General features: G+C 36.7%; 2 protein-coding genes across 2 annotated transcripts; one reads left to right on the forward strand and one right to left on the reverse strand.

Annotated features, from left to right (window-relative positions):
• The first annotated feature begins 187 nt into the window (after window positions 1–187).
• On the forward strand, window positions 188–11,226 carry alg8 (ALG8 alpha-1,3-glucosyltransferase). The gene is given in 14 exon segments (XM_042499523.1): window positions 188–235; window positions 237–271; window positions 1,729–1,807; window positions 2,613–2,806; window positions 3,019–3,128; window positions 3,717–3,784; window positions 3,933–4,059; window positions 5,844–5,947; window positions 6,957–7,077; window positions 8,005–8,144; window positions 8,367–8,506; window positions 9,567–9,664; window positions 9,746–9,818; window positions 10,657–11,226. Coding segments are annotated over 14 exon segments (1,569 nt in total). The 3' UTR covers window positions 10,889–11,226.
• guca1d (guanylate cyclase activator 1d) lies at window positions 11,024–24,763 on the reverse strand. The gene is made up of 5 exons (XM_042499524.1): window positions 24,524–24,763; window positions 20,897–21,046; window positions 18,961–19,048; window positions 17,612–17,727; window positions 11,024–11,041 (listed from the first exon to the last, which is right to left on the reverse strand). Exons 1-5 carry the CDS (start codon window positions 24,716–24,718, stop codon window positions 11,024–11,026), a joined length of 567 nt encoding a protein of 188 aa, XP_042355458.1. The 5' UTR covers window positions 24,719–24,763.
• Window positions 24,764–27,965: the final 3,202 nt, after the last annotated feature.

A 27,965-nucleotide genomic window follows, 5' to 3' on the forward strand; every position in this document is an offset into this window, starting at 1 on the left:
AACAATAACAAAAATATTAAAAATATCAAAATATTAAAACAAACAAAAAAATTGGCAACCGCCACGTTTATCAGCTGACTACTTATTGATATCTATTAATTTATTTTATTAAACGGAAGTTCCGTCTTGTGTGCAGATCGGAGTTTGTCAATAAAGCTTAGTTTAAACCCTCCGTGACGTCACTGTCATGGCGGCGGCGGACGGTTGGAGCTGGTTTCCAGCGTTAGCACTGGGAGAGTTCTCTGCTCAAATGTCTCTTCATCAAATCATAGTGAGTGCGGACACTTTGACACGAGCCGGTTTCACTCGGCGCTGCAGCGTCGGGACGATGTTTTTATTTTACAGCGAGAAATGTTAAAAACCGCCGCTCCGCCTGTTAGCATCCGGCTAACAAACCGGGAAGCTAACGAGCGCTACGAGCCGCAAAATGTTGTTAAATATGATCAAATATGAACCTTTAAGAGGGTTTTGTGCATCGATCTGATGGAGTCTGTAGAGAAACCTTTATTTTTGTGTAGCCGTTTGTTAAATGTGACTTTATTTGAGGGGACGAAGGAGAAGTTGACGTGTTATTAACTTTAAAGCTAATGTAGCCGAGCGGCCTCAAGATGGCGCCGTTTTTCCTCAGAGGTTCCGCTTAACGAAAAGTTTAAAGTTTTAAAAACCGATTATTAACTAAATTATTAACTAAAATTAACGACAGAATTAACGACGCTCGTCAGACTCACATCTCTTAATTATTACATCGTCGGTGATTTGTTGTGTGCTCTTACTCTCTGTTAGGAAGCTGAAATCCTCAGAAATACAGTAATTTGAAATGTTAAATCTGTCCCAACCAAACCTCAGAAAAACTTCACAATTTAAGGATTTGCCGCTTATTTGTTAGTTTACACGCGTTATAAAACACAAGTAAGAATATTAATAGAGTCAAAGTTAACTGCCCCCCCCCCCCCCCCCACACACACACACACAAAATATTTTTACTTTAAAGAAAAAAACTTAAATCGCAATTCCCTCCAAAAATTGCCCCCAAATTTAAAAAAAGGCAAAAATTATTAATTTTTCTCTTCAAATTGCAAAAAAATCCCTTTTTTTGTCTTTCACAATAGTCACAGAAAAAAATAATCACCCAAAAGTATTTGCATACAAATAACCCAAATCTTTAAACACACCAACCCCTTGAAAAAACAGCATATTTTTTAAAAAAAAAACCAATTGCCAATTTCTATTTCTTAAAAATTAATCAAAATGTTTTTTAAAGGGAAAAAAAATCACATTTTTTAAAATATGACCAAAAACATTTTAAAGAAGAAAAAAACTTTCAGAATCATTAAAAAGATTTAAAGACAACAAATAACCAAAAAAGAAATTTTCAAATTGTTGTTAAAAATAATCACCCACTTTACTGAAAAAAAATCTATAAAAATGTAAAAAAATCATCAAATTTTCTCTGTAAAAATCTGAAATAATAAAGAACTGATGAGGAGTATCGAGGGTCATTTTAGAGAACGTGTGCTCTGGAAAACAACAACAAAGCAAAAACTTAAAGTGGCAGATATGACAAACTTCCACTTATAGTGTGATGTCTCCAACATTTAGTAATACGTGACTCGACGCTGAAGTGGTGTCTGCGTGGAGTTTGGTTGTGTGTTAATCTACCTGTGTGTGTGTGTGTGTGTGTGTGTGTGTGTGTGTGTGTGTGTGTGTGTGTGTGTGTGTGAGAGACAGTCATTCCACAGACTTCGAGGTGCACAGGAACTGGTTGGCGATCACACACAGTCTGCCGGTGTCCCGGTGGTACCATGAGGTCAGTGTCACTCTCATTAAAAGTCTTTAATGAATGTGGTTTTTGTCAACAACCTATTTATTTATTTCAGTATTTATTTTAGTATTTATTTGTGTATTTATTAAAATAAACTTCTGGGTAACATCTTTTTTAAAAAATGATGATGAGGAGGATGACAAGTAACACAAGCATCAATAAATAAAGGTGTATAAAAACACAAATTAATTTGCTTATGTATTACTGCTTTTATTTATTTTCATATTAATTTATTATTTTATTTATTTCAGTATTCATTTCAGCATTTATTTGTGAATTTATTTATTAATTAAAATATGCTGCTCAGTAACAAAATCTTTACAAAAATACATATTTTACTAAACTTGATATGGATAGAGGACGAAGCATCAATAAGTAAATCGATAAATACACAAATAAGTAAATAATAACAGTTGATAATTAAATAGGACAAAAATAAATAAAAATGTTAATTTCAGTGTTTTTGTAAAAATCGATTTACTTATTTCTGTATTTCTGTGTCTTTATTTGTTTTTTTTTTAAATATTTATTTATTCTTTTATAAATTAATTTGATTCTGTATTTCTGATTTTTATTTATTTTGATATATATTAATTCTTTTATTTATTCTAGTTTTTATCACTTTATTCTTGTATTTATTTATTTTTGTAGTTATTAATATTAGTCATGTTTAGTAGTCAAATGTTTTTTTTTTTAGTTTCTGAGCAGCCAGCAGCAGCCTGAGCTCTGAGAGAACGGCGAACTATAATGACGTTTAAAAATATTATTTTGTTTTTGTCCGTCTCTGCAGAACACCTCGGAGTGGACTCTGGACTACCCCCCGCTGTTCGCCTGGTTCGAGTTCGGTCTGTCTCAGGCGGCTCGCCACTTTGACAGAAACATGTTGGTGGTGGAGAATCTGAACTACGACAGTCCGGCGACCGTCCTCTTCCAGCGTCTGTCGGTCGTCTTCACTGACGTGGTTTTTATCTTCGCTGCCAGAGAGTGAGTCTGAGCACAGCGCCGCCTGTTTATTATTATTATTATTATTATTATTATTATTATTTTAGGTTTTAATTTCTAACATCAAACTCACTCTGTGACGTTAAGATATTTTTCTAAAACCAGCGGATGATTAAAACTCTCCTGCATGAAGACAAAATGTCCTGCACCGTGTCCCCTGTATCTGGTCCCTGATTGGCTGTGTCCTCTTCCAGGTGCTGCAGGTGCGTTCAGGAGCAGAAAGGCTGTCGGGACGTTTTGAGCCGCCCGTCCTTCGTCCTGGCTGTTCTGCTGCTCTGGAACTTCGGCCTCCTCGTCGTCGACCGTATCCTTCAGCTGTGACACCCGAGCACACGGTTAAAACTCTTCATCAGACAGAATCAGGCTTTATAACATCACATGAAAAATAAAATAAAATAGAAAAAAAAAAAATACAATTAACATATTCTATAACAAGTAGAATAAAAAATACAACAAAATGTACCATAAAATAAATAACACAAAAATATGATAAAATAAAATGAAAATTAATTCAATTAAAAGTACAATGAAACAGGAAATAAACACATTAAAAATAAGAAAGAAATACATAAAAATAAAATAAATAAAATAAAAATACAATGAAATAAAAAGTAAGACAAGTAAAAAATAAATAAATAAAAATACAGTAAAATCAAATAGAAAATAAAAAAATAAAAACAAAAAAAAAATTTTAAAAAGATTAAATAAAAATGCAAAAAATAAATTTAATAAAAATGCAATAACATAATATAGAAAATAAAAAATAAAAAAATGAAATGATAGATTATTGATTTAAACATCCGTTTGTGACATTGACACTCTGTCTTAAAATTGTTGCAGTGTTGTTAGTGAATATTTTGACGTGCAGATAAAAGTTCCTTCACAGTTTCAGACGTTCACTTCCAGTATAACGGCTTCCTGTTTGGCTTCCTGCTGTTGTCGGTGGCGAAACACCTGCAGGTATTTACCTGTACTTTAATAGAGTGTCTGCTTTAAACGTGTCTTTATAAAAAGGTTACTTCAGGTCATCTCAGTGTGTGTTTCTTCATCTGTGTGTGTGTGTGTGTGTGTGTGTGTGTGTGTGTGTGTGTGTGTGTGTGTGACTCAGTCCCAACACCTGCAGGGGGCGCTGCTGTTCTCCGTCCTGCTCAACCTGAAGCACATCTACCTGTACGTGGCTCCGGCCTACGGCGTCTACCTGCTGAGGAGTTACTGCTTCACTCAAGACAACACAGGTAACACACACACACACACACACACACACACACACACACACACTCTGTTGCGCCTGAAGCGGCTCGAGGTTATTAACCGACTGTGGAAACTTTGGATTGATAAATCAGATGATTGGCAGAAAATGAATCTGACAAATCTGAACTGAGTGATTAAGGCAGCGTGTTATTGATCCACAGCGAGCATTCAGCAGCTTTAAACATCCCAAAAAATTAAAAAAACTAGTGAACTGATGACAACTTTAAGACAACAAAAGACTTTTTCCCACAGCCATCAGAGCAGAAAAACAGGACTTGTATTATTTCTGGGTGTCATTCTGGGCTTTTGACTCTGAATTTGTCATTTTGACTATTTTCCACCTGATGAGGTCATTTTGACCATATTTGGCATATGGAGGAAATACATGCTATTTCCACTAGGTGACCTGTCACAGTCAATGTAGCTGCTGATCACTGACATATCCCAGACTGTCAGCAGCTACACTCACACACTGACAGATCCCAGACTGTCAGCAGCTACACTCACACACTGACAGATCCCAGACTGTCAGCGCTACACTCACACACTGACATATCCCAGACTGTCAGCAGCTACACTCACACACTGACATATCCCAGACTGTCAGCAGCTACACTCACACACTGACAGATCCCAGACTGTCGCAGCTACAATAAATAAATAATAATCCGCGTAGCATGTAGTATAATGAAAATAATTCATTTTTTTGTGGGTGGGCGAGTTCCATCTAAAAACACAGTGGCATCATGACAAAAACTGACATTTAAATCGTTAATTATTTGAATTATTCTGAAAGTTAATGAATATTTATGATTAGGACTAGGGCTGGGTGATACGAAATAAAGTCTTATCACAATATTTTTTTTCATATCAGTCCACATCGATATATATCACGATATACATCAAAAACACTATTTCTGTCTCAAAGCTTAAAGGTTCCTTTGACTCCTCAGTGAGATATGAAGATATCATCAGGTTATTTAGGTTTAAATATTTATTTTCTGTCAGACATTGAACATGACAAATATACTGTAGAACAGCATCACCAGCTGGAGGACCTATTCTACTAAAACTCACAGAGGTCCAGGTACTAAAATGTCCTCCCAGCAAAGGTCCGAGCCTCAAACCTAAAATCAATATCACCATTAATTATTAAAATGAACCATTATGTTGCTTTTTGCTTTTTTTGTGTTTTGTTTTTTGTCCTCATAGTTCACTGACACAGTGTCATGTGACCATGGTGTGTTGGAGTGTAATAAACATATGATTTATTATTATTGATTAAACTTTCCAGCATTATATAAAAATGAAAAGCTCCATCTGAAACAAACTTCAGGTAAATTTAAGCACGTATTGGTCACACGCAGTAACAGCTGTTTTGTTTAAAAACTCCAGGAGCGAGACAGTTTGTAAAACTGCTGGAGCAGGCTTAGAAAGTTAGAAGTTATTTCACGATTGATATCGTTATCGTTTTATCGGCCAGAATTTCAGTTAAAATTCTGAAAATTAATGAATATTTGATATTTATGATTAGGACTGATGTTAAAAAAATAAACCAAAAGAAATTAGAAAATAACACTGATGTATAATAATATAAATACTTTTAAAAGCTACACATTTTACAGCTATACATTTTGTGCACAGCGATATGAGTGTGTGATATTAAAGCGGGCAGTAAAGGGTTAATATTATGAACGTGTTTTGCCTCGACTCGTGCAAATAATGAAGTTAAATAGCCCGTAAACAGGCTGCCGGTGTTTGTGTGCAGACGGCTCCGTCAGGTGGAGGAGCTTCAGGCCGCTGCGCCTCCTCGCTCTGGGCAGCATCGTGACCTCCGTCTGCGCTCTGTCCTTCGGCCCCTTCATCGCCATGGTGAGTGGAGTCTTCCTCCGCCTGCGCTCAGACTGAAAGAGTTAAAGGTCCAGACTCTGAGGCCGACTGCTGCGTCGCCTCACGTCTAAATTAAATAAACATTTTGGGGAATAAAATTTAAAACAATAAAAACACAATACAATGTTAAAAATTGATGTATAAAAGTTAACAGAATAAAACAATATAAAAATAATAAACCTTTTCTGGAGTTAAAATCAAATCAAATCAATGTAAAAATTAATAAATAAATGTTAGCAGAATAAAACAAAATAATATGAAATAATAAACCTTACAGGATGGAACAATAGAAAGAAATAGTATAATAACAATAAATATATACAATATTGCAGCACTGATAATTACAATAAAACAGCAAAATGTATAAGAAAATCTATAAATGATAGTTAATAGAATAAAAGAAAAGAAAACAATAATTAAAGTAATTTCAGGACTAATTAAAACAATAACATTTGAAAAAATTATATAATTAATAGAATAAAACATTAAAATAAACAACAGTTAAGAAAATTTTGCAGGACTAAAAATGACATCAATATAAGAATAAAATGTAAATAGAAGTTGTGAATAGAATAAGATTTAATTAAAAAAAAATGACTAATATCACAACAGGCTAATAGAATATATGGGCTAATAGAATAATATTTTTTTAAAAAAAACAAAAATAACTAAAAAATCTTGTGCAGGACTAAAAATGAAACCAAGGAAATGTTAGAATAAATTAATAATTAAATTGAATAAAAAATGTAAAAAACAATAAATAAAATTGAAGATTTCGGCCACAGACGAGCTCCGCCGTCGGCTCACGGCAGCCGGCGGTCGACTCGGCGCATCTGTGCCTCGACTCGGCAGCGTGTCACCGAGACTCCTGCTGCAGAAATGTTGCAGAGGATTGTGGGAGTGTCTCTGTGTTAAAACAGTATAAATTAGTAGTTTGCCGGCAGCGTGTTTTTGAGCGTTTTGTCTGAGACCGGATGTCTGTTTTTTTCAGGGCCAGCTCCCGCAGGTCCTCTCCCGGCTCTTCCCCTTCAAGAGGGGCCTCTGTCACGCCTACTGGGCCCCCAACGCCTGGGCCCTCTACAACGTGCTGGACAAAAGCCTGGCGGTGCTCGGTGAGGTTTACGGCGCTCGTTACATTTCCGCGCGCTGTCACAAACGTTTGAGGACCGTTTTGGGTCTTTGCGGTCGAACAGCAGAACAAACGACGTCTCTGATGTGACGACAGAAATAAACGAAAACCTCCACGAAGAGCTGAGCGCAGCAGCTCTGCAGATTCTGTTCGGCGCGCTGCAGCGAGCGTTTAAACAGGAGAATAAAGAAACTCAGAAATTATTAATGAATAATTTAAAAACTGACATTTTGTGGGATGAAAATTTTAAACAATAATGTGATGGAATAAAGAAATAATAATGAATAGAATAAAATGAACTAATAAAAGAAATGAGTCAAATTTTGTGGGACTAAAATTTACAACAATAACACATTAAAATATGAATTAATCATAAAAGTCAATAGAATAAAAAAGAAAACAACAATACTTGAATGTTTTTCAAAATTAGGAATATCAACAGTAAAATGTTGGTAAATGAAATACAGTTTTCAGAAATAATAATAATTTCAGCAGTGAAACAATACCATGTAAAAAAAAAAAAAAGAAAGAAAGTTAAGAGAATAAAATAATTAACTCTTACAGGACAAAATACGAAAACAATAAAACAATTCAAACTTAAAATCAAAATAAAAGTTAAGAGAATTAAATAGAAAATATGTAAAATAATTAACTTTTACAGGAGTGAAAATGACAATAATAAAACAATACAGCGTAAAAACCAATAAATAAAAGTTAGTAGAATACATTAAAATAACATAAAATGATAAGCTTTTACAGGACGAAAAAATTAAAAAACAATACAACAATACATTGTAAAATAAATGAATAAAAGAGCATAAAAAATCAAAATCAGAAAATAATGTACTTTTACTGGAGTTATTTTTAAAAATGAGCCAAAAAATCAATCATTACACTTCTTCCTGTTCAGGTGTTCGTCTGAAGCTGCTGGAGGAGGCGGAGCTTCCCCGAGCCTCCATGACGGGCGGGTTGGTTCAGGAGTTTCAGCACGCCGTCCTCCCCTCCGTCACTCCCTCCGTCACACTCGTCTGCACGCTCGTCTCCATCCTGGTGAGTCTCAGCAAACACAAACTTATTTTATTTTATTTTATTTTATTTTATTTTATTTTATTTTAATTTAATTTAATTTAATTTAATTGAATTGAATTGAAAGTTAATTGAAGTGAAGTGAAGTGAAGTGAAGTGAAGTTACTTCCATTAAACCCGAGGGCTTCACTGTAAAGACCGTTTGTCCTCCGGTCTCACTCTGTCTCCTGTCCTCTGTCTCTGAAGCCGGCGGTGGCGTCCATCTGGTGGCGTCCTCGCGGCGCTCGTGGCTTCCTGCGCTGCCTGCTGCTCTGCGCTCTCGGCTCCTTCATGTTCGGCTGGCACGTCCACGAGAAGGCCATCCTCATCGCCATCCTGCCACTGAGGTCAGACGCCCACGAACACTGCGGTTTACGCCGAAAACCACCGAAACGCACAAACGCGGGTCCTAAAGTACTTCACAGAGCAAAAGTAAAACAACACAGACACAAAACATATTAATTACGTGAACAACAATAAATAAATATATTATTCAGGACTAAAAATTGCAAAAATAAAAACAATAAAATGGTTTTAAATGGAAAAAAACAACAATTAATACAATTTTGCAGGACTGAAAATTACAACAATAAAACAGCAAAATGTAAAAATAATCTACGAATTATAGTTTTTAGAATAAAATTTTAAAAAACTAAAATTACATTTTGCAGGACTAAAAAAATTAACAAAAAATGCAACAACAAATAGAAACAACAATAAATGAAATTTTGCAGGACTAAAATGGCAACAATATTAGAAGAAAGTGTAAAATATTTAATAGAATTTAATCAATTAAAAACAATACATTAAAGTCAATATTGTATAAATAAAAATTAAAACAAAAATTTATGTGAATAAAATTTAATTAAAAAAAACAAAAAAAAAACATTTGCAGGACTAAAATTAACAACAATAAAACAAAATATTTTTAAAAAATCAAGGGGTATTGGTTAATAAAACAGTATTAAAAAAATAAACAACAATAACATTTTAAAAATAAAAATAATAATATAATGGAATTAAATACCATTACAAAGTAAACAATAATAAATAAAATTTTACAGGGCTAAAAATTACAACAATAAAACAAAACAATTTTATAAATTACTTAATAAAAGTTGGCAGCGTGAAATAAAAAAATAAAAAAAACTGTAACAAGACTAAAAATAAACAATTTCAGCAATAGAATTAAAAAAAATTAAATATCAGGGATAAAAATAATCAAACAATGAAAATCCAGATTAAAAAGATGGTTCTTTAATGTAAAAACACAGTTTGTTGAGTTAATATCGAGAGTCTGAGGTCAGTTTAGGGACATAAAAACACGCATTAATCGATGCTTCTGCTCTGATTCGTTTTGATCTGAGCTGAACGTGAAGTGATTCAGGCTGATTTCTCTTCCTGCAGCATCCTGGCAGTTGAGAGCAGAGAGGATGCTGGGATCTTCCTGGTTCTGAGCACCACAGGTCATTACTCGCTGTTCCCGCTGCTCTTCACCCCCGCAGGTAAAACACCAAAAACACACACGTGTCGTCTCTGAGCGTGTCCATGAAAGGTGATGAAACGAGCGTGTGATGTTGTTGCAGAGCTGCCCGTCAAAGTGCTGCTGATGCTGCTGTTCACCGTCTACTCTTTCACCGCGCTGAGGAAACTCCACAGGTACACAAACACACCTGTCGCCGCCTTTATCCGCATCTTTCAACCCACGTTTTCACGTCTGACTGTTAAAGAATCGTTTCATCGTTCGGTCGCTGGCTTCTATTGAACCTGCAGACCTTCTGTGCATGAAAAAACAGATATGAAAGAAAGGAAAAATACATAAATGTGTACAGATGCAGACAAATGTACGAGTAAAAAAAGGTTAATCACTAACGTTTGAGTCTGCACGAGATTTTTAGACTACCACACACACATATTGTATATTTACACATATATAATATATAACATGGCTTTTGAAGATACACCCCTGTCATTAAATGTAAGTGATACGAATGAAGAAAAAAGAAACAGAAAGAAAAGAGACAAAAGAGGGAAAAAATGCAAAACCCTCGGAAAAAAACACAGAATTAAGACACAAACACACAAAAAGATAAAATACCAAAACCACAAAAAGGAAAAAAAAATCACAAAAGATAAAAACGACAAAAACCTGAAAAAAACACAACAAAGAAAAAATATAAAATCCACTTAAAAGAAAAGAAAAAGCAAAAAAACTGAAAAAATAAAACAAAAACCACAAAAAGGTAAAAAATATTAAAAAATAATAAAGACCAAAAAGACTTAAAATCATAAAACCAGAAAAAAGACAGAAAAACTGACAAAAACATAAAACAAACGATAATAATAACAGACATGAAATAATGAAACACCAGATTTATTCTTTAATCTGTCTTTCACAGTTTGATCTCATGAGATTTAAATCAAATATGAACTGCATTACCCAGAGTGCTTTGCAGCGTCCTCAGATGTAATCAGATTACCGTCTCTCTCCCCTCAGCGGTCGGGGGTCTCTGCTTCGTCCTCTGGAGTCCGTCTACCTGCTGGGACTGGTCGCCGTGGCGATGGCCTGCGAGGTCGTCTTCCCTCTGTCGCCGTGGCAACAGAAGCTGCCCTTCCTGCCCCTGCTGGTGACCTCGGTGTACTGCGCCGCCGGCGTCTGCTACTCCTTCCTGCGTCTGTACGTCAGCCTGCTGCGGCGGCCGCAGGATCAGAAGCCCAAACAGCTGTGAGACGGCATCCTGCGCCCCAGAGGTCGCAGGTTAGAACCCCGAAAACACACCCACACCCCGAGCAAGGCACTCAGGTGCTGACTGACCAATCAGGAGAGAGAGACTCTCCAAAAGCTGTGAGGCTCTGCCTCCGTTTTACTTCTTCTTCTTTTTCTGGAATATTGACAGAAAACAGCGACCGCAGGACGACGACATGAGCCGGAAATCACCGACGAAAAATTACTCAAGTATCAATAAATAAATGAATACAGGAGTGGAAACTATGGAAATACGTACCAAAAATAAAAAATTAATACTGAAATTAATTTGTAAAAATGCATGAATAAATAAATAAATAAGTGGAAAAAATATAAATGAATGTTGAAAAAGATATGAAATAAAATCTATCAATGGATGAATAAATAAATAAAAGAATTAAGACACTAATAAATGTATGACTAAATATGAACCAAGCTATTAGTGCATGGATAAAAAAAAAGCCAATAAACATATTAATACATGTTGACATAAATACAAAAAAATCTATAAATGGATAACTTAATAATTAAATGATTGAATGTGTAAGTAAATGGTGAAATAAATGAAATAAATATGAAAAAAAATCTACAAATAGATTACTAAATACAAAGAAAAAAGAATTAATGTGTAAGTGAATGTTGAAATAAAAATATAAAAAATCTAGAAATGCATGAATGAATAAATTAAAGAATAAATGCATGAATATATTTTGAAACAGTTCTGAATAAATAAATAAATAAAGGAATACATTCACAAAAAAAATCTAAAATTGGATAGATACATTTTAAAAACTTGATAATTTAACGACATAAAAGGTTATTACTACATTTATTTATTCCTGTATTTATTTATCTGTATTTGTATTGATACTTGTGTCATTCTTCGTCCTCCGTACATTTTTGTGTTGCTCATACGATCGCTGCAGATGGCTGCGAGTTGAACATTATGATCAACCAGAAACAAACACGTTTATCCTAAACGAAGGTTCAGTGAAGCTCAGATTTATAACACAAAGTCTGAGTTTATGGAGGCGGCAGATTAGTTGTTGGATATTAATTATTATACATTCGTATTTTAATAACTTGGTTTTCTCCTGCTCTTCAGCACCGCTGAAATACCATTTCTATGTATTAAAAAATTAAATAAAATTATTTCCAACCTTTGCTTTTTAAGCAACTTGAACTTTGAACTGAAGAGAAAAGATAATAATAATAATAATAAAAAAATAATAGATACGTTTTAATGTGCAGGTTTCTGCTCATTATCGAGCAACATCTAGTGTTTGATATATAAATATATATAAATACACAATTCTTAATTTTCCTGCTGGTGGTTCGTCTCAGCAGGAATTATGTTTTGGGTTTTTTTGGTTTTAGGACCGCCGTTCAACAAAATTCTAAATTGTAAACTAAATTCAAACACTAAACCTTTCAGGAAGGTTCGTACTGATGTCAGAGTTTAAAGGAAATTTGAGATTTTCTTAAACTTTGGGGCTGAGTGTCATTGGAAATTGATACCAGACTGTCAATACTTCATTTTTAGAAAAATAAACTCAATAAAGGTTAAGAGAGAAACGAGAGAAAGAGTTTTCTGCCAAGATTTTGTCTCAAAAATGAAACGTCTAAAATCGAGCAGCCGTACAAAAATGTGCAATCTGACGCCGTCTGATCAAAGAGCAGATAACAACCCGAAAAAACAGAGCACCGATGTTACGCACTAGGATTGGACATGGAAATTAAACGTTAGCCCTTGAAAAGTCCCGGAAAAGTTTTGAAATTGTGTGTGAACTCTATATTCAAACTCGTCTTCTTAAAACAGTAACTGTGATGATTTCTGGTTGTTTCGTGTTGATGTCAGAGTTTAAATAAAATGAGACACCTTCTTTAAAAACTTTATTGATAAGGCAACACAAGACACGATGGGTTAAAATGAGCGTACGGAGATTTTACTGTGAAAGTCTCTCAATTGCACAACAAGAACTGTTAGCGTCGACGCTAACGTGCAGCTCCGATCTGACCGTACGAATACCAGTCTGCAGCTTTCAGCGCGGAACGGCCTCTTCGTCTCTAAACGCCGACTCCGAGTCCGTCCTCAGCACGTCCGTCCTCATGGCGTCCCCCTCTGTTGTCTCCATCTCGTCTCACTCGTAGAAAAGTAAAAATCATTCAGCAGATTCCTTTCACTTCAAAATAAGAGACCAGTAGCGCAGAACTAACGACCACTAATGTGAAATTACAAAATAAAATAACGACACAAAAAAAAACACTGAAACGCCCTGAAGCAGAGGAAACATGTATCCTTTCAAAATAAAACCAAATGATGTAAATGTTTTACTCATGACAAATGTCTCCTTTGATTTACAGTTTGTCCTCCTGATCTCATGAATTAACCCTTTGAAAGCCGAGTAGAGGTCACTTTTTTGTGCTGCGTTCAGACGCCTTTCACAGATATTTAAACTTTAAACTTTAAAAGAGTTGTTAATAAATGCTCTGCAAACTGCGAGAAATTAGTAGATTTAGAAGATTATTTTTTCAAATAATAATTTCTGCAAATTCACTGATTACACTCAAATACACAATCTGGACTACATTTATCACACATGCATCAACACACACACAGTTATCAAGAAACAAAAAGAAGAAGGAAAAGCGTATAAAATATCTTATTGTTGTCCTCCCATATTTTTGAAAGAAATCGAGCCGATTTGTTCAGGTTTCAAAGGGTTAAATGGCTGAATGAGTTTCCTTCAGAATCATTTTGGCATAAAAACTGTCAGATTCAAACTGAGTTTTCAGGTACAAACGTGAATTTAAGAAATATTGTGTTTTTTGGACAAACTGTCATCATTGGATCCTATTTGTAATCCATCAGGTTCACATGCAGAAGTATTCAGACCCTTCACTGCAGTAAAAGTACGAGTACAAACTGTGAAAATACTCTACTACAAGTAAAAGTCCTGCATATAAAACCTTAGTGCAGTAATAATAAAAGTATTCAGTGTTTTACCTTTATATGTGATGTTTTTAGATAAATATTACTGTAACTAAAGCTGTGAGACTAATGTAGTGCAGTAAAAGTACAATCTTTACCTCTGAGATGAAGAGGAGTAAAAGGAGAGAGTAGCTGAAAATGGGAATACTCTAATGTACAAATACCTCTGACTTTCTACTAAAGTACTGTGCCTGAGTAAATGTACTTAGTTACATCCTCACACTGGCGTGTGATGAGGTGAGTTGGTCTTACCTAAAATGATCTAGGACACAGATTGCCTTGAAAAAGTAAATTCTTTTGTCTTTGTTCATGTTTAAATTTATATCTAATTGTTGAGTTTTCTCAGAATTTTTTTTCTGTATGTACTTAATTTTGTGAAGTTGTTGCAACTTAAAAATGACAAGTGAATCGACCATGTTCTTTCAAGGTGTCACCAGCTTAAATAAACCAAGTTAGTCTGAACTAACTACATCATCACAAAGAGGACTTTGATGATCTGCCAGTTTTGTTAATATTTTTAAGAAAACACAATTATGAGCTGTAACAACATCACAGAATGAAGTAAATATGACAAAATTTAAAAAGTAAACTTAACATTTACTTATAAAGTTAACATAAATATAGTGTTATATTAGTTATATTCACTTACATTCAAGGCAACTGGTTTCCTAGATTTTTAAAAGTAAAATCACCTTTTCAGATTTTAGTGTACATGTTGTTAAAAAGCATCAAAAGACAGTTTTTAGCGTCTCTGAAGGACAAACACGATGGAAAATGATGTATGTTTCTGCAAACCGCACATATGTTAAATCTGTACTTTTCACACTTATGTTGTTTTTTCCAGACATCGCTGCAAAATCCAGGTATTCAAAACAAAAGCTTTTCCTCACCTTAAACAAGCAGTTAAAACCTGACCAAATCCAAACCACAGCCATGCTGCAACATTAAGTTCTCCAACTCGTCTGCAAACGTAACGTATCCGTGGTGTGCAAAAACGTACAATCAGCATCTCCGGCAGTTTGGCTGAACTCAAACAATCATATTCTTGGTTGGTTTTGTGGGTGATTTTCCATCAGCTACAGTTTGACTGTCATAACGGTGAAAACAACAAAAAACAAACAAACAAAAACAAGAAGCCTGCGCTGGGAAAACAACAGGAAGCAGAAAAAGACTTTAAAGCCGTGATTTAGAAGAGGAAGAGTCCGTTTTGTCTCTGTTGTGGCAGCAGCTAAAGGAGACATGGTGACATCACTGACGCCTCTGAAACGTTCAGAGATTTTCAACTCAAAGTGCTCAGAGCAGCCGTACAAAAAGCTCAGGCGCTCTCTGCTCATACAGAACAATCGAAAAAGATGCCAGTGGGTTTTTTTTTTTTCCAAAAAGAAAAAAAGCGCAATGTGGACACAGGCCCTAACGCCAGAGCCGCACTGCCAGCGTGACTAGCATGTGTGTGTGCATTGCAGAGCCCGTTGTTTTTTATTTCAGCATTCGAGTTAACGGTTTAGAGCAGCCACACTGTCATCGTGAGCAGTGCTGCTCAGCTGCTGCTCATTTGCTGCTCGGCTGCAACACATGTAAAGCACTGATTTATTCCTGTAATGTGTGTGGTTTTCATCAAAAATAGGTCTTTTGATAATTAAATTGACATTTTACCACCTTTTACTACAATTTCAATGTCTGTACTTGTCACGGACATGAAGAAATATAAATTCATCTGTTTCTCAACCTTTTTTGTTTCTTCCAAAATAGAAGCCCTCTGACAGCGTTCCTGCAGTGCGTCCCGGATTTAACACTTCATAAAAACGTCACGTTAACCCCATCCTTCGTCCTCTCCGGTGTCACGTTAGCACCGATGAACTCTGTCCACCCGTTCGTACTTTTTATACAGAACGGCGAGGCGGATATTGTACGTTTGTGTGTCTGCATGTTAAATATTAAAGCCCCTCGCTCTCTGCAAAGTAAAAACCTTCCAGCTCCTCTGAATCTCTCCGGTTAACCTGCTCTACGCTGTTCCTTTAAACGTCTCTGTAGTTAGAGATTAATCACACTTGGCCCTGCGGTGGTGTTTCTCCGGTCTGGTATGGAGCCGCCTGTTCTGGATTATTTAATCCGTGAGCACATGATTCTTCTCTTTTGTGGAAGCCAGAAATAGAAAGCAGATTATCGGTCCTTTGGTGGAGTTTTCTCAAAGTAGCGCTGCAGTTGGAGCGCACTTTCATTTTTTGAGGACGTTTGTCGGGCGTTTATTCGTGTCGTCCTCCTGCAGCCTGCAGGTCGCTGCTGTCCTTGAAGCCGTCTGTAAATTTGCTCCATTACGGCTCAGGACGCTGAACCTTTTAACAGCATTAAGAGGATCAGCAGCTTCAGAGCAGCTCGCTGCGGGGCCGACTCCCAGCATGCTCTGCTCTCAGAGACACAACCACCAACACATGCGAAATACAGAAATGACAAACTCTTCATATATGTAAAAAAAAACCCATTCATAGGTATGTGGATCAGAAAATAATCAAAAATTGGCATCAGATAACTAATTTTGTGCAGAAAAATGCAAAACATGAAGTGTGCCCAGAATATCGTAAATTTTGGAGTGTTGGCCGGCCTAAAGAAGACTTTAAAATTTTCTATTTTCTGACATTTTATATACTAAATGATTAATAGTTTGTGGTTTGTTCAGCCGTCACAGAGGATCATTCACTTCAAACTTCACTTTTTTGATCCAGTTTCTTTTGCTTGTTGAGGAGTTTAAAAGATTAAAAACCTTTAGGAATAAACCATTAAACCTTGCAAACCTTCAATTTTAAGTACAAATTTGCTTTTTAGACAAAAATATTCATACCCAAGGCTCTGTGGTTTTATGGCTGAAGTATTCCATCAAACCAAAATATTCTACGTCTTGTGCTTCGTTTTAGACAAATTTCCCCCCAAAATTCAGCCTTAAAATTTTGGGCCAGGTGTCATTTGAAATATATACTAGTGCGGAATGATACCAGACTGTCAACACGTAGTATTTTGAGAAATATAAACTAAATAAAAGTAAGAAAAATAAATAATTTTTTTTCTGCCAAACATTCAACAATCTTAAAAGCAAAATATCTAAAATCAAGCAGCTGTACGAAAACGTACGGCGAATTTTTCAATGAAATCTGGTGCTGTCTGATTATTACGAGAAAGCATTCAATGACAACTTTGAATACAGTTGGTGCCAAAAAGCGGTTGAAGTTTGACACACAGTCCTGGAAAACTTTGGAAGATCTCTGAGAGCTGGACTCATCATGATAACCCAAAATAACTGCAATAATTTCAACATTTTTGGACAAACGAGGATTTTTGTGATGGAGACGACAGACGGTGGATTATGTTGAAGAATGAAAGTGGCTGCTGGAAAACAGGATCATAAAAGTCTTCTTCAGAGATATCCTCATCAAAAAATAGTTCGTTTTTCGTCCTGATACCTGGAGACCGGACGCTCAGAGGCTCGACGGCCAATCACGGCCCATCGCAAAGTCTTCAGCATCCGTTGTTTCTCCTCTGAGCATAAAACATCAGGCGGCTTAAAGAAGACCGTCGGGAGGTGGAGCGAGTCATTTCTCTTTTTTTGGAGGGAATCGAGGTGGATTATTTTACTTTTTTCGAGGAAGATGGGGAACCGGATGTTTCTGCTTCAGTCGGTCTTTGTCGTACCGGTGCACCTCCGGCGCCGCGCTCTCACTCCGCCCGGCCCTCCACAATGATGATTAACACCGGCGTCAGGTCCATCAGGTTCTTCAGCATCTCCATGATGTCGTCGTGGTCTTTGGCTCCCTCGATGAACTCCTCCAGGGTCATCTCACCTGAGCGGGGTCAGAGGTCAAAGGACAGTTTAGGGGCGATGTCGGAGAAAAGAAACGTTTACTCCATATTTGATTTCACCGGGATAATCCACTCTGTGCCAGTACTGCTTTCAGGACACAAATTTGACCCACCCTACTCTGCCGGATTGGCTCGTACTTGATGTCTTCGCTGACTGAATTTTTTCGGTGTTGGCTTTGGTTTCGGTTAGGAGAATTAACGTGGTTAGGGTAGGGTTAGGGTTAGGGTTAGGGTCGTGGATGTTGGCAGGTTGCGTACTTAATGTAAAGTTGCATACTTAAAATAACATACATAACGTAAAATTACATGAAACATGACTTGTCATTGTCATGTACTTAACAAAGTTAGTACTTAAAATAACATCCTTAATGCAAAGGTACTTAATGTAAGTTACATAGTTAACATAAGCTTCACTTTTAACCGAACATTACGTACGTTAGGCTTAGACAAAGAAAAGTGGTTTCGTGTCATCAGGTTACTTACTTATTTACCTGACGTAAAGTAACATACATAATTTAAAGTTACATATGTAACAAACAAATAATGTATTTAATATAATGTTACATACTTAAAACATACGCACTGCAAATGCACTTCAGGTAAAGTTACATACTTAAAGTTAAGTTGCATGTGTTAGGTTTAGGAAAAAAAACATGGTTTGTTAGTATGTTAAGTTGCGTTCTTAATGTTGTCACGTCATGTACTTAATGTGAAGTTACATGCTTAAAATAAATTTATCTAGTTGACATAACAGACTTCACGCAAACATACTTACGTATAACTTATGGTCTGCAGGTTAGGTTTGGGAAAAGAAACATGATTGGGCGACTTAACATAAAATAATGACCTGCATCATCGTAACGTGAAGACGTGTCCACGTATCACAAAATAACTTTTAGTCCTGGTTTCACACGGGACACAAACACTGGTCTCCTGAGGGCAAAGTCCTGAGTTTGTTTGAAACGCCGTCATGTCAGCCGGCCTCTTTATGTGGGCTTTGGCTCTCTGTACGACACTTCTTAAAGTCCTTTGACTTTACTGTCAACACGCTGGTCATGTGATCACAGACTCCATAATTTTATGGGTTAAATACGAATTCTGGGGCGTCGCTTTAGGTACGAAAGGCCAGCGCACTGGGTTTAACTCTCGTCAGCTGTGTCTCCGGGTTCTGGATAACAGTAGAAACATCATATTTACGGCGTGTCGCTGTTTACCTTCTCCCTTCACATCGATCTTCTCAAATATGAGCGAGACGATTTCCTCGGGGTCGATGTCTCTGTTCCGCGTGATGTCCTGAATGGCCTGCAGGGGGAGACAAAACCCGCTCAGTGATTCCACTTCCTGAAAAGATTTAAAGCTCAGAGTCACTTTTGATTTGTGGCTTTGTTCACTTATTTATTGATTATGAAAACAAGCCATCAATTAGAAGAATAATCAGCGATCTGTGATAATTTGAAGAAAAAATGGCAAATTACAGTTGGATCTCAAAAAATTAGAATATCTTAAAAAGTAAATTTTTTATTTTTAATTTACTCCAAAATGTTAACTTTCATATATTGTATATTCATTACACATACATTTAAATATTTCAAGCCTTTTTTTGTTTTAATTTTGATGATTATGGTTTACAGCTCATGAAAATTAGAAATCTAGTATCTCAAATTATTAAAGTATTTTCTAAAATCATTCAAAAAATTAATTTGCAGTAAAGAAATGTCCCACTGCTGAAAAGTAGGTGTATTTATATACTCAATACTATACTCAATACTACTCTGCCTTCAGCTCATCTGCATTTTTGGGTCAGGTGTATATATTGAAATTAAATTAGAAAAAAAATGCTTGAAACATTTAAGTTTTTATAATTTTTTTTTCACTTTCTTATATAACTGAATAATATTTTTACTTTTGATACAAAATTTTAGATTTAAACCTAAACGTTTATTTTCCTTTTTCAGGATTTTAAATGTTACTTTAGAAGCAGTCTTTTTTAAAAACATTTAATTATGGCCTAATTATTCTCTGCACGACAAATTAACAGTAATGTTATTTTTGTTGAACGATGGTGAGCTGCAGCGCTGCAGAGGCCTGTGAAATCCCTCAGACTGGTTTGACGTCCAGAGTTAATGGTTTGGGAGTCGTTCGTCCCGCTTCAGCAGCTTCCTGTCGGCTGATAGATTGAGCTCATTCAGCAGATTAACACTCGTCTAATTTCAGAGCTAATCTGGCGAGCAGCTCTGCTGATTCAGGCGCTTCACTTTGTTTGTAGGTCATTTCACAGTAAAGTGTGTCGAGGGACGGAGATCCGAGCCTCCGTTCTTGACTGTTTTAAAGCTGTAAAGTGCATTTTGCATCCTTACATCAGATTTCTTCTCCTCCGTGTTTTTACATTTCTCTAAATTCAGCTCCTCATATTTGGTATCTTTGGAATACTTGAGAGTGACTTTTCTGTAAGACTTATGATCCTCCTGCATGATTTTTAAAGACTCAGTTAACTCATAAAAGCCAGAAGCAAAGTGCTCCAAATGCATTTTTACAGGCTACTTCTAAAGTAACATTTAAAATCTTAAAAATGGGAAATAAACGCTTAGGTTTAAATATAAAACTCTGTATCAAAAGTAAAAATATTATTCAGTTATTTAAGAAAGTGAAAAAAATTATAAAAACTTGTTTCAAGCATTTTTTTTTCTAATTTAATTTCAATATATACACCTGACCCAAAAATGCAGATGAAATCTACCAGAGTCCTCCAGCCACTCGAGAGATTAACATCGTTTTTGTGGCTGCTGAGTGAAAATTGTAGAAACTACTTTCATACAGCAGCACGTACGTTTGGCTGCTGCTGATGTTTGGGATTTTAGGTTGTGTCTAGAATTTGAGCGCATTTCCAGGATTTTAGGACATTTTTAGGATTTTAGGACACTTTTAGGATTTTAGGACATTTCCAGGATTTTAGGACCTTTCTTGGATTTTCAGTGTGTCCGTGTGTGTGTGTGTGTGTGTGTGTGTGTGTGTGTCCGTGTGTGTCCATGTGTGTGTGTGTCCGTGTGTGTCCATGTGTGTGTGTGTGTGTGTCTCCATGTGTGTGTGTGTGTGTCTCCGTGTGTGTGTGTCTCCGTGTGTGTGTGTCTCCGTGTGTGTGTGTGTGTTTACGGCGAAGATGGTCTCCAGCTCCTCTTTGTCGATCTTGCCGTTGCCGTCCTGGTCGAACAGTTTGAAGTACCACTTGAGCTTCTGGTTGATTTCTCCTTTGAGCAGCAGACTGATGGCGGCGATGTACTCCACGAAGTCGATGTAGCCGTCCTGCAGGCGGAGACGGAGACAATAAACCGGATCGCTTAGTTTGACTTCAGACTTTATGTTTCAGTCGGGGAGAGAATTTCTTTACATCAGAGAGACTCTTCACGTAGTTTCAGCCTCTCGGAGACGTTTTTCTTCCACTACGACGCTCGTTTTTCTGAAGGTCAGCAGGTTCAGCTCACCTGCAGCATGAAGCTGCACCTGCTGTGTTTAGGGGCCACTTTTAAAAAAATGACGGCAGGTCAGGGGCCGGGCGCAGCGGCCCCGCACGTTTCCAGGATTTCAGGACATTTTTTAGGATTTGAAAATGTGTCTGAGATTCCAGGACACCGACATTTTCAGGATTTTAGGACATTTCTCAGATTTTACAACATGTCTGCGATTTTAGGACATTTTTTAGATTTTACAACGTTTCTGGATGTTTCTAGGATTTCAGGACATTTTTAGGAATTTAGGACATTTTAGGGTTTTAGGACACTTTTTGGAATTTAGGACATTTCTCAGATTTGATGAAGTTTCTAAAGTAGTTTTTCACGTCCATGCTTTCTGCTGATAACCTGGTGATTCGAGCTTCTTCTTCCTCTTGAACTAAAGATTTTTAACTTGTAAAATTATGCAGAGTCTGTAGTTTCTGAGCTTGTTTTAAATAAAAAAGCTGCAGTGAGAGAGTGTCCTCCCAGCTCACAGGACGTCCTCCCTGAACTTCACCGCCACCCGCGGTGAACGCCGCAAATCCACTTAGCTCGCCATCAGCACACAACAGCTCTGCATGCAAACGCTTTGAGCCAATCAGAGCGAGAGCCGAGGAGAGTCGTGCCGCGGGGTCGGAGGGCTCCCCTCAGACCCTCAGAGCCGACGGCTGCTCAGCAAACGGGAGAGAGGCAAAATTAACCCTTTGAAACCTTGAGCAACATCGCTGTCCTTGTGCTGCACTGAGAGGCCTCTAACAGTATTTAACCCTTTGAAACCTAAGCAGATTTCTCTCAGAAACAGGAAGAGGCGGTGGCATGAACTTGGCGTGAAATGTCCCACAAATTTAAAAATATTAGTTTTAGGCGAAAGGAAAATGATCTGAAAATTAGCATTAAAAAATTATAGAGAGAATAATAAGAGATTTTTTTTCTTGGAAAATTATACTTTAATATTTATATTTATTAATGCATTTGCATGTTATAAAAGTGTACTGTTTTCATCTTTGTTAATCCTAAATTATTGTTTTATTTATCTTAGACTATGCTTTTATTTCATTGTTTTTATTTGTTGTTTCTGCTGGTTTTTAGATTCTAGTGTCGCATTTAATCGTCGCTTTACTCAAACCTCCGTACTTCGTGTCATTCCCTCTCATGAACCTCATGTGTTGCAGTGAAGTTGCTTATTGCTCTTTTTTCGAATTTTTGTAAAGAAATCAAGCCAGTTTGCTCAGGTTTCAAAGGGTTAACCTGTAGACCGACATGTTTGACTGGTCTAAAATCTTCTCTGCAGATATCTGTTGACGCTCCGAGTTCAGTGGTTCATATTCGTAAAAACAAATACCTGAATGTGTGGCACTTTGACCTCACACATTTAAATACAGTCAAGCTGAACTAACAAATACAGTTTGACGGAAACTTAATTCAGAGCAAATTCTGTTTTCTACACAATTCGTAAATGTAACTAATAAATCTGATAATCCGCAGAAATGCTGACAGTGAATGTTTTAGCCAAATGTTCACTCTGAGAATATCCTGCAGTAAAGTGACATTTTTCCTGGTGCTGCACTTTATACACTTAAAATCCTCCCAAAACCATTTCTAACAAAGTCTGCGCGGTTATTAACCCTTTACGGCTCGCTTTAATGTTGTACACACTCGTATCGCTCTGAGCGCAAAATTAGCTTTCCAAAATCAAGCTTTAAAAAATGTTAGATATTAATGTGATTTTAACCAACATCAGTCCTAATCACAAGTATTAAATACCAATTTTCAGAATTTTAACCCTTTAAATGCCAGCTTTTTGTCATGATGCCACTATTATATACGTGGGATCAAAAATGTCAGTTTGAATGGGTTTCAATGGAGCATTTTTGGACCTGAACAGTCTGAATGTAACTATTTAGTTTCCACAGTGTATTTTAGACTTATTGTAGGAGCTGAGCTGCAAATTCACTGATTACACTCAAATACACAATCTGGACTACATTTAGGACACATGCAACAACACACACACAGTTATCACAACAGGAAGAAGAAAAGAGACTAAAATGAGACAAACGGTCCCTGAGGGGTTAATGTAGTGTCTCGTTACCTGATCAAAACGTTTCTAAACATGATCGAGGCAGCGATTATGATGCCACAAAAACATCAATAATTAAGCAGTTTATTTTAGATATCAATGTTTATTATTCCAGAAATCATTCATCATCATTGAAGGAACAAGAAGTTTGATTAATCAGGCTCTGAATGATTTATGAACGACCAGCTCTGTAGAAACCCTCAGAATTTAGACAGAAATTAAAGTGGAAAGTTTGGTGCATGTAGTTTTTACTGTCGAGGATATTTATGGCTTTATGGTTTAAAGATATACTTCAAACATTTCAGAACATTTTAGACCAAAAAATAACAACAGAGATCTCTATGAAACCCTAACCGTTTGTTAAAGTTTTTTGAAATTCTATTATATAATACTGCAAATTAAGCGATATCTAATTAAATATACATTCATTCATTTATTTTTTATTTTTTATTTTTTGCTTATCGCACCCAGGGTCAAATTCCCTGAACAGAAATCGAAACAAAATTAAACCTAAATGTGTATTTTGGACCTTTTTTCCCACTAGTCTGAAAGACGACATGTTATGGAAGCAAAATAGTGACAAATGATATCGTGTCTTTTAGAGGCTGCATCAGGCTGGAGTTTAAGGCTACAGTGATGACGTCATTCTAGCTTTTCAGGAAGCCGCATCAATGAAGTTAGGCTAAAATTCACAGGGCCCTTGACCTCTGACCTCCAGATATCTGAACTAAAATGGGTTCTGCGGATGCAGCCCCGTACATGTTTCCTGGATCTACGGGCCTTTCTAGGATTTTAGGACATTGCTGGGATTTTAGGGTGTTTCGTGGGTTTTAGGACATTTTTAGGTTGTTTTAAGATTTTAGGGCATTTCTAGGATTTAGGATAATTCCAGGATTTTGGGACGTTTCTAGGGTTTTAGGGCATTTTTAGGATTTCAGGACGTTTCTGGGATTTTGGGACATTTTTAAGATTTTAGGATGTTTCTGGAATTTCAGGACACTTCAAGGATTTTAGGACATTTCAAGGATTTTAGGACATTTCAAGGATTTTAGGATGTTTCTAGGATTTTTGCACACATTAAAGTATCACTGCAGTGGACCATCCAGAGGTGAAGCTTTTCAGCTGTAGAACTGGTCATGTTGGACAGCATTTGATGGCTTTATTTTGAAAACCCTCGCTGTGTGAAGTGTGTGTCGGTGTGAAACGCACCCCGTCCATGTCGAAGGTGAAGAAGACCTGGTCCACGTAGCTGTTGGCGTTCTCCGTCATGCCCTTCAGGCCCAGGATGGCCTTCAGCTCGAACAGCGTGATGAGGCCCGACGGAGACTCCCTCATGAACTTGTTGTACCAGTGGTGCATGTCCTCCGCCAGGATATCGTCCAGGTTCGAGCCATGGTTCCCCATTGGTCCGGTCCGATGGGTGCCCCGAGGCAAATAAAAACAAAAACCTCAAGAGAAGGACAGATGAGAGATTCTCAGCCTGAAGGAGAGGTTCGGGACAAAGAGACGAGACCAGCAGGTGACCTCAGCCGAGAGCTGCAGGTCTGTTCTTATCCTCAGGACGTTTGAAGAAAAGCTCGAAGAAGACGACAAGAAGAGTCAAAAAGGGTAGAAATCCAAGGGGTCGGCGGCAGGCTTCAGCAGCAGCAGCAGGGTCCAGCCGCCCGACATCCAGGCTGCAGTGACTCTGCAGGCAGAGAGCAGACCTCAGGACTCTCTAACCCTCTTAGATCCTGGAGGAAAAAGTCAAGGAAGCACTGAAAATAACTCCCTAATGAGATCAGGCCGCCGGCCGCAGGGTTCTGCTGCCAGAGGCCGAGCCAAGAGGCTTTACCTGCCGGGTTCAGGCGAGGGAGCAGGGCTGGCCTGGAACCAGGATGCTTATATAACAGACTCACCTGGGTGTCCTGGTTCAGACGGAGAGGATCCTTGGGAAGCCCGGGAGGACGTTTTTACCCAGTGAGGGGAACACAGGTCAGGTCATGTTTGGACACTTTAACAGGCTGGATCAGTGAGAGCCTCTTTATCGAAAAAAATGCGGATGGAGGATCCCCCACACACCTGGACAGAGGTCCGAGCTAGGACCGTAGTGTCCTAAAATCCTAGAAATGTCCTAAAATCTGGGACATGTGCTAAAACCAGAGAAACATCCTAAAATCCAAGAAACATCTTTAAATCCTTGAAACATCCAATCCTAGAAAAGTCCTAAAACTTAAAAAAATCTCCTAAAATCCCAGAAACATGTATGGGGCTGTGACTGGCCCCTGGCCTCCTGTCATTTTGCAAAGGTGGGCCCCTAAGCAAAGCGAGATAAGTATCCCCGGGCTGACTGGTGAATTTTAAAAAAAATGATGCATCAAGCAGACGTGGAAAGAAGTACTGTACTAAAGTATAATTATTTGATACTCACCCCGTAGGTGTTGGCACCTGATGGGAATGTTGACTTTTCTGTCTTTTTGGGGCAGAACTGACAATGAGCTTTAAGCCACAAAGACAAACCCACATAAAGATGTTTCTCGCTGTATGACGGTCTGTAATAGGCTCAGAGCTGCTGACAGTGATCCAGTTAAACCATTTAAACCCATAATCACAACATCAGAGGAACACCGGGAAACTGACGGTCTGACTTTTTGTCCGCTTTTTTTCAGAACTTTGACAAACATCTGTATTATTTTAATTTTTGTTTTTTAATTGAAATAATCAGGATGTTTTTTTTTAACCTGAATTCAGCTGAACAAAAAGAAGATATTCAGTGTTCAAACTGATAAATTTAGTTTTGTTCTGTCTGAATTCGATGTCCTCCATGTTATAATGAAGTTGGCAGAGGTGCATGTTTTCCACCATCACCTTTTTTGAAACAACACTCTGAAAGTGTTTGGGATTTGAGGACACCAACTGTTCGAGTTTTTAAAAAGTGCAATTCTTGGATGTTTCTAGGATTTTTAGGACATCTCTTGATATTGAAAGGACAAAAACAGTTCAGTGTCCATAACTTTATTTTTTATCGTGAATTAGTTTGGAGGCCACCCAGCACCCTCTCAGGGGCCAGACTTACTTTAAAGTCTCAAAATGTTTTTAAGCTTGGTTATAAATCTGTTAGTTGTTGGCAGTTTGAAGTCCTCGACACTCCGTGCTCCTAAAATCAGAGCCAGATCCGAGCATCAACAGCTTTACTGAGAAACAATGTCGGAGTGTGTTAATCAGATCAGACTTCAGGTTATATCACAGCTGAGCTCCTGTTAGACTCCACAGTGGAAAAAACTCACTCTGCTGCTTCAGAAAGTGAAGGACGTTTCCATTGTCCTGTTAAAGGAAGGAGGAGGAAGTATTCAGAGCTATTACTTACACAAAAGCACTAATATCTCAGATTAAAAATACTCTGTTACAGTAAAATGCCTGCGCCCTCAGTAAAAGTATGTGAGTATAACCATGAAATGTAGTTAAAGTTGTTAAAAGTGACTGTTATACTGCTATATCAGATCTTACTGGATGTTTCTGACTCAGCATGTCACTGTTTTGTTTGGCTGACGTGAAGCTTATTTTGAAATATTAATATTATTGTATTGTGTGGATTCATTGATTGTTTATTTTGTAAAAATAGTGAGAAATGTTTTTCACAATGACCTCAAGCCCAAGGTGACATCTTCACAATGTTTGTCTGTTTTATCCCCAAATTATTCCTAATACCGTAAAATTGTTAGCATAATTACCAAAACACTAACATCATCATCATTAACATCATGACTAAGACATTACTATTGTTAACATTATAACTAACGCAATACAATTTTTAACTTAATTACTGACACATTACTATTATTAACATTATAACTATAATATATATAACACCTTACAATTGTTAATATTATTATTATTAACACATTAAATATGAACATTATTGCTAACACATTACTATTATTAACATTATTACTGACACATTAAACACACTACAGTCGTTCACAATACCAACACATTATAATTAGTAACATTATTGCTAACACATTACAATTGTTAATGCTGTTACTAACACATTGCTATTGTTAACATTACTACTAACACATTACAATTTTTAACATTTTTAAAAAGACATTGTAGTTTTTTAAATGATTGCTAATATAAAATTGAAATAAAATTGATAAAATTGCCTACGTTATTACAAATACATTGTCAATAATTTTTCAAATATGGTACTGTTTTTAAAATTATTAATAATGTTACAATTATTAACACTAAAACTATCACTAACACATAACAATACTAACATTATTGCTAACATATTACTATTATTAACATTATTACCTACACGTTACTTTTTTCACTTAAATCTTTATTGCACAAGCATTTGTGACATAAACATGTCAGTAAACATGTCAAACAACACAAAAAACTCTGACAGAACAAAAGCTGCTTTGGTGCATATACTGTTAACATTATCACTAACACATTACCATTGTTAACATTATCACTAACACATTACCATTTTTAACATTTTGTGAATTTGAGCCATTAAAATGTTTTTATATGAAAATTGACTTCAACCATCAAAATAGATTCACAGTAATTTTCTGTCAGCGTCACGTTGGCCATGTGTGTTTACCATGTTAGTTTTCCGTGTTAGCAAGCTAACATTTGCTTATAAGCAGTTTCTTAC

Source organism: Plectropomus leopardus, chromosome 13, assembly GCF_008729295.1.
Source record: "Plectropomus leopardus isolate mb chromosome 13, YSFRI_Pleo_2.0, whole genome shotgun sequence".
In the NCBI taxonomy this organism is placed as follows: Eukaryota; Metazoa; Chordata; class Actinopteri; order Perciformes; family Serranidae; genus Plectropomus; species Plectropomus leopardus.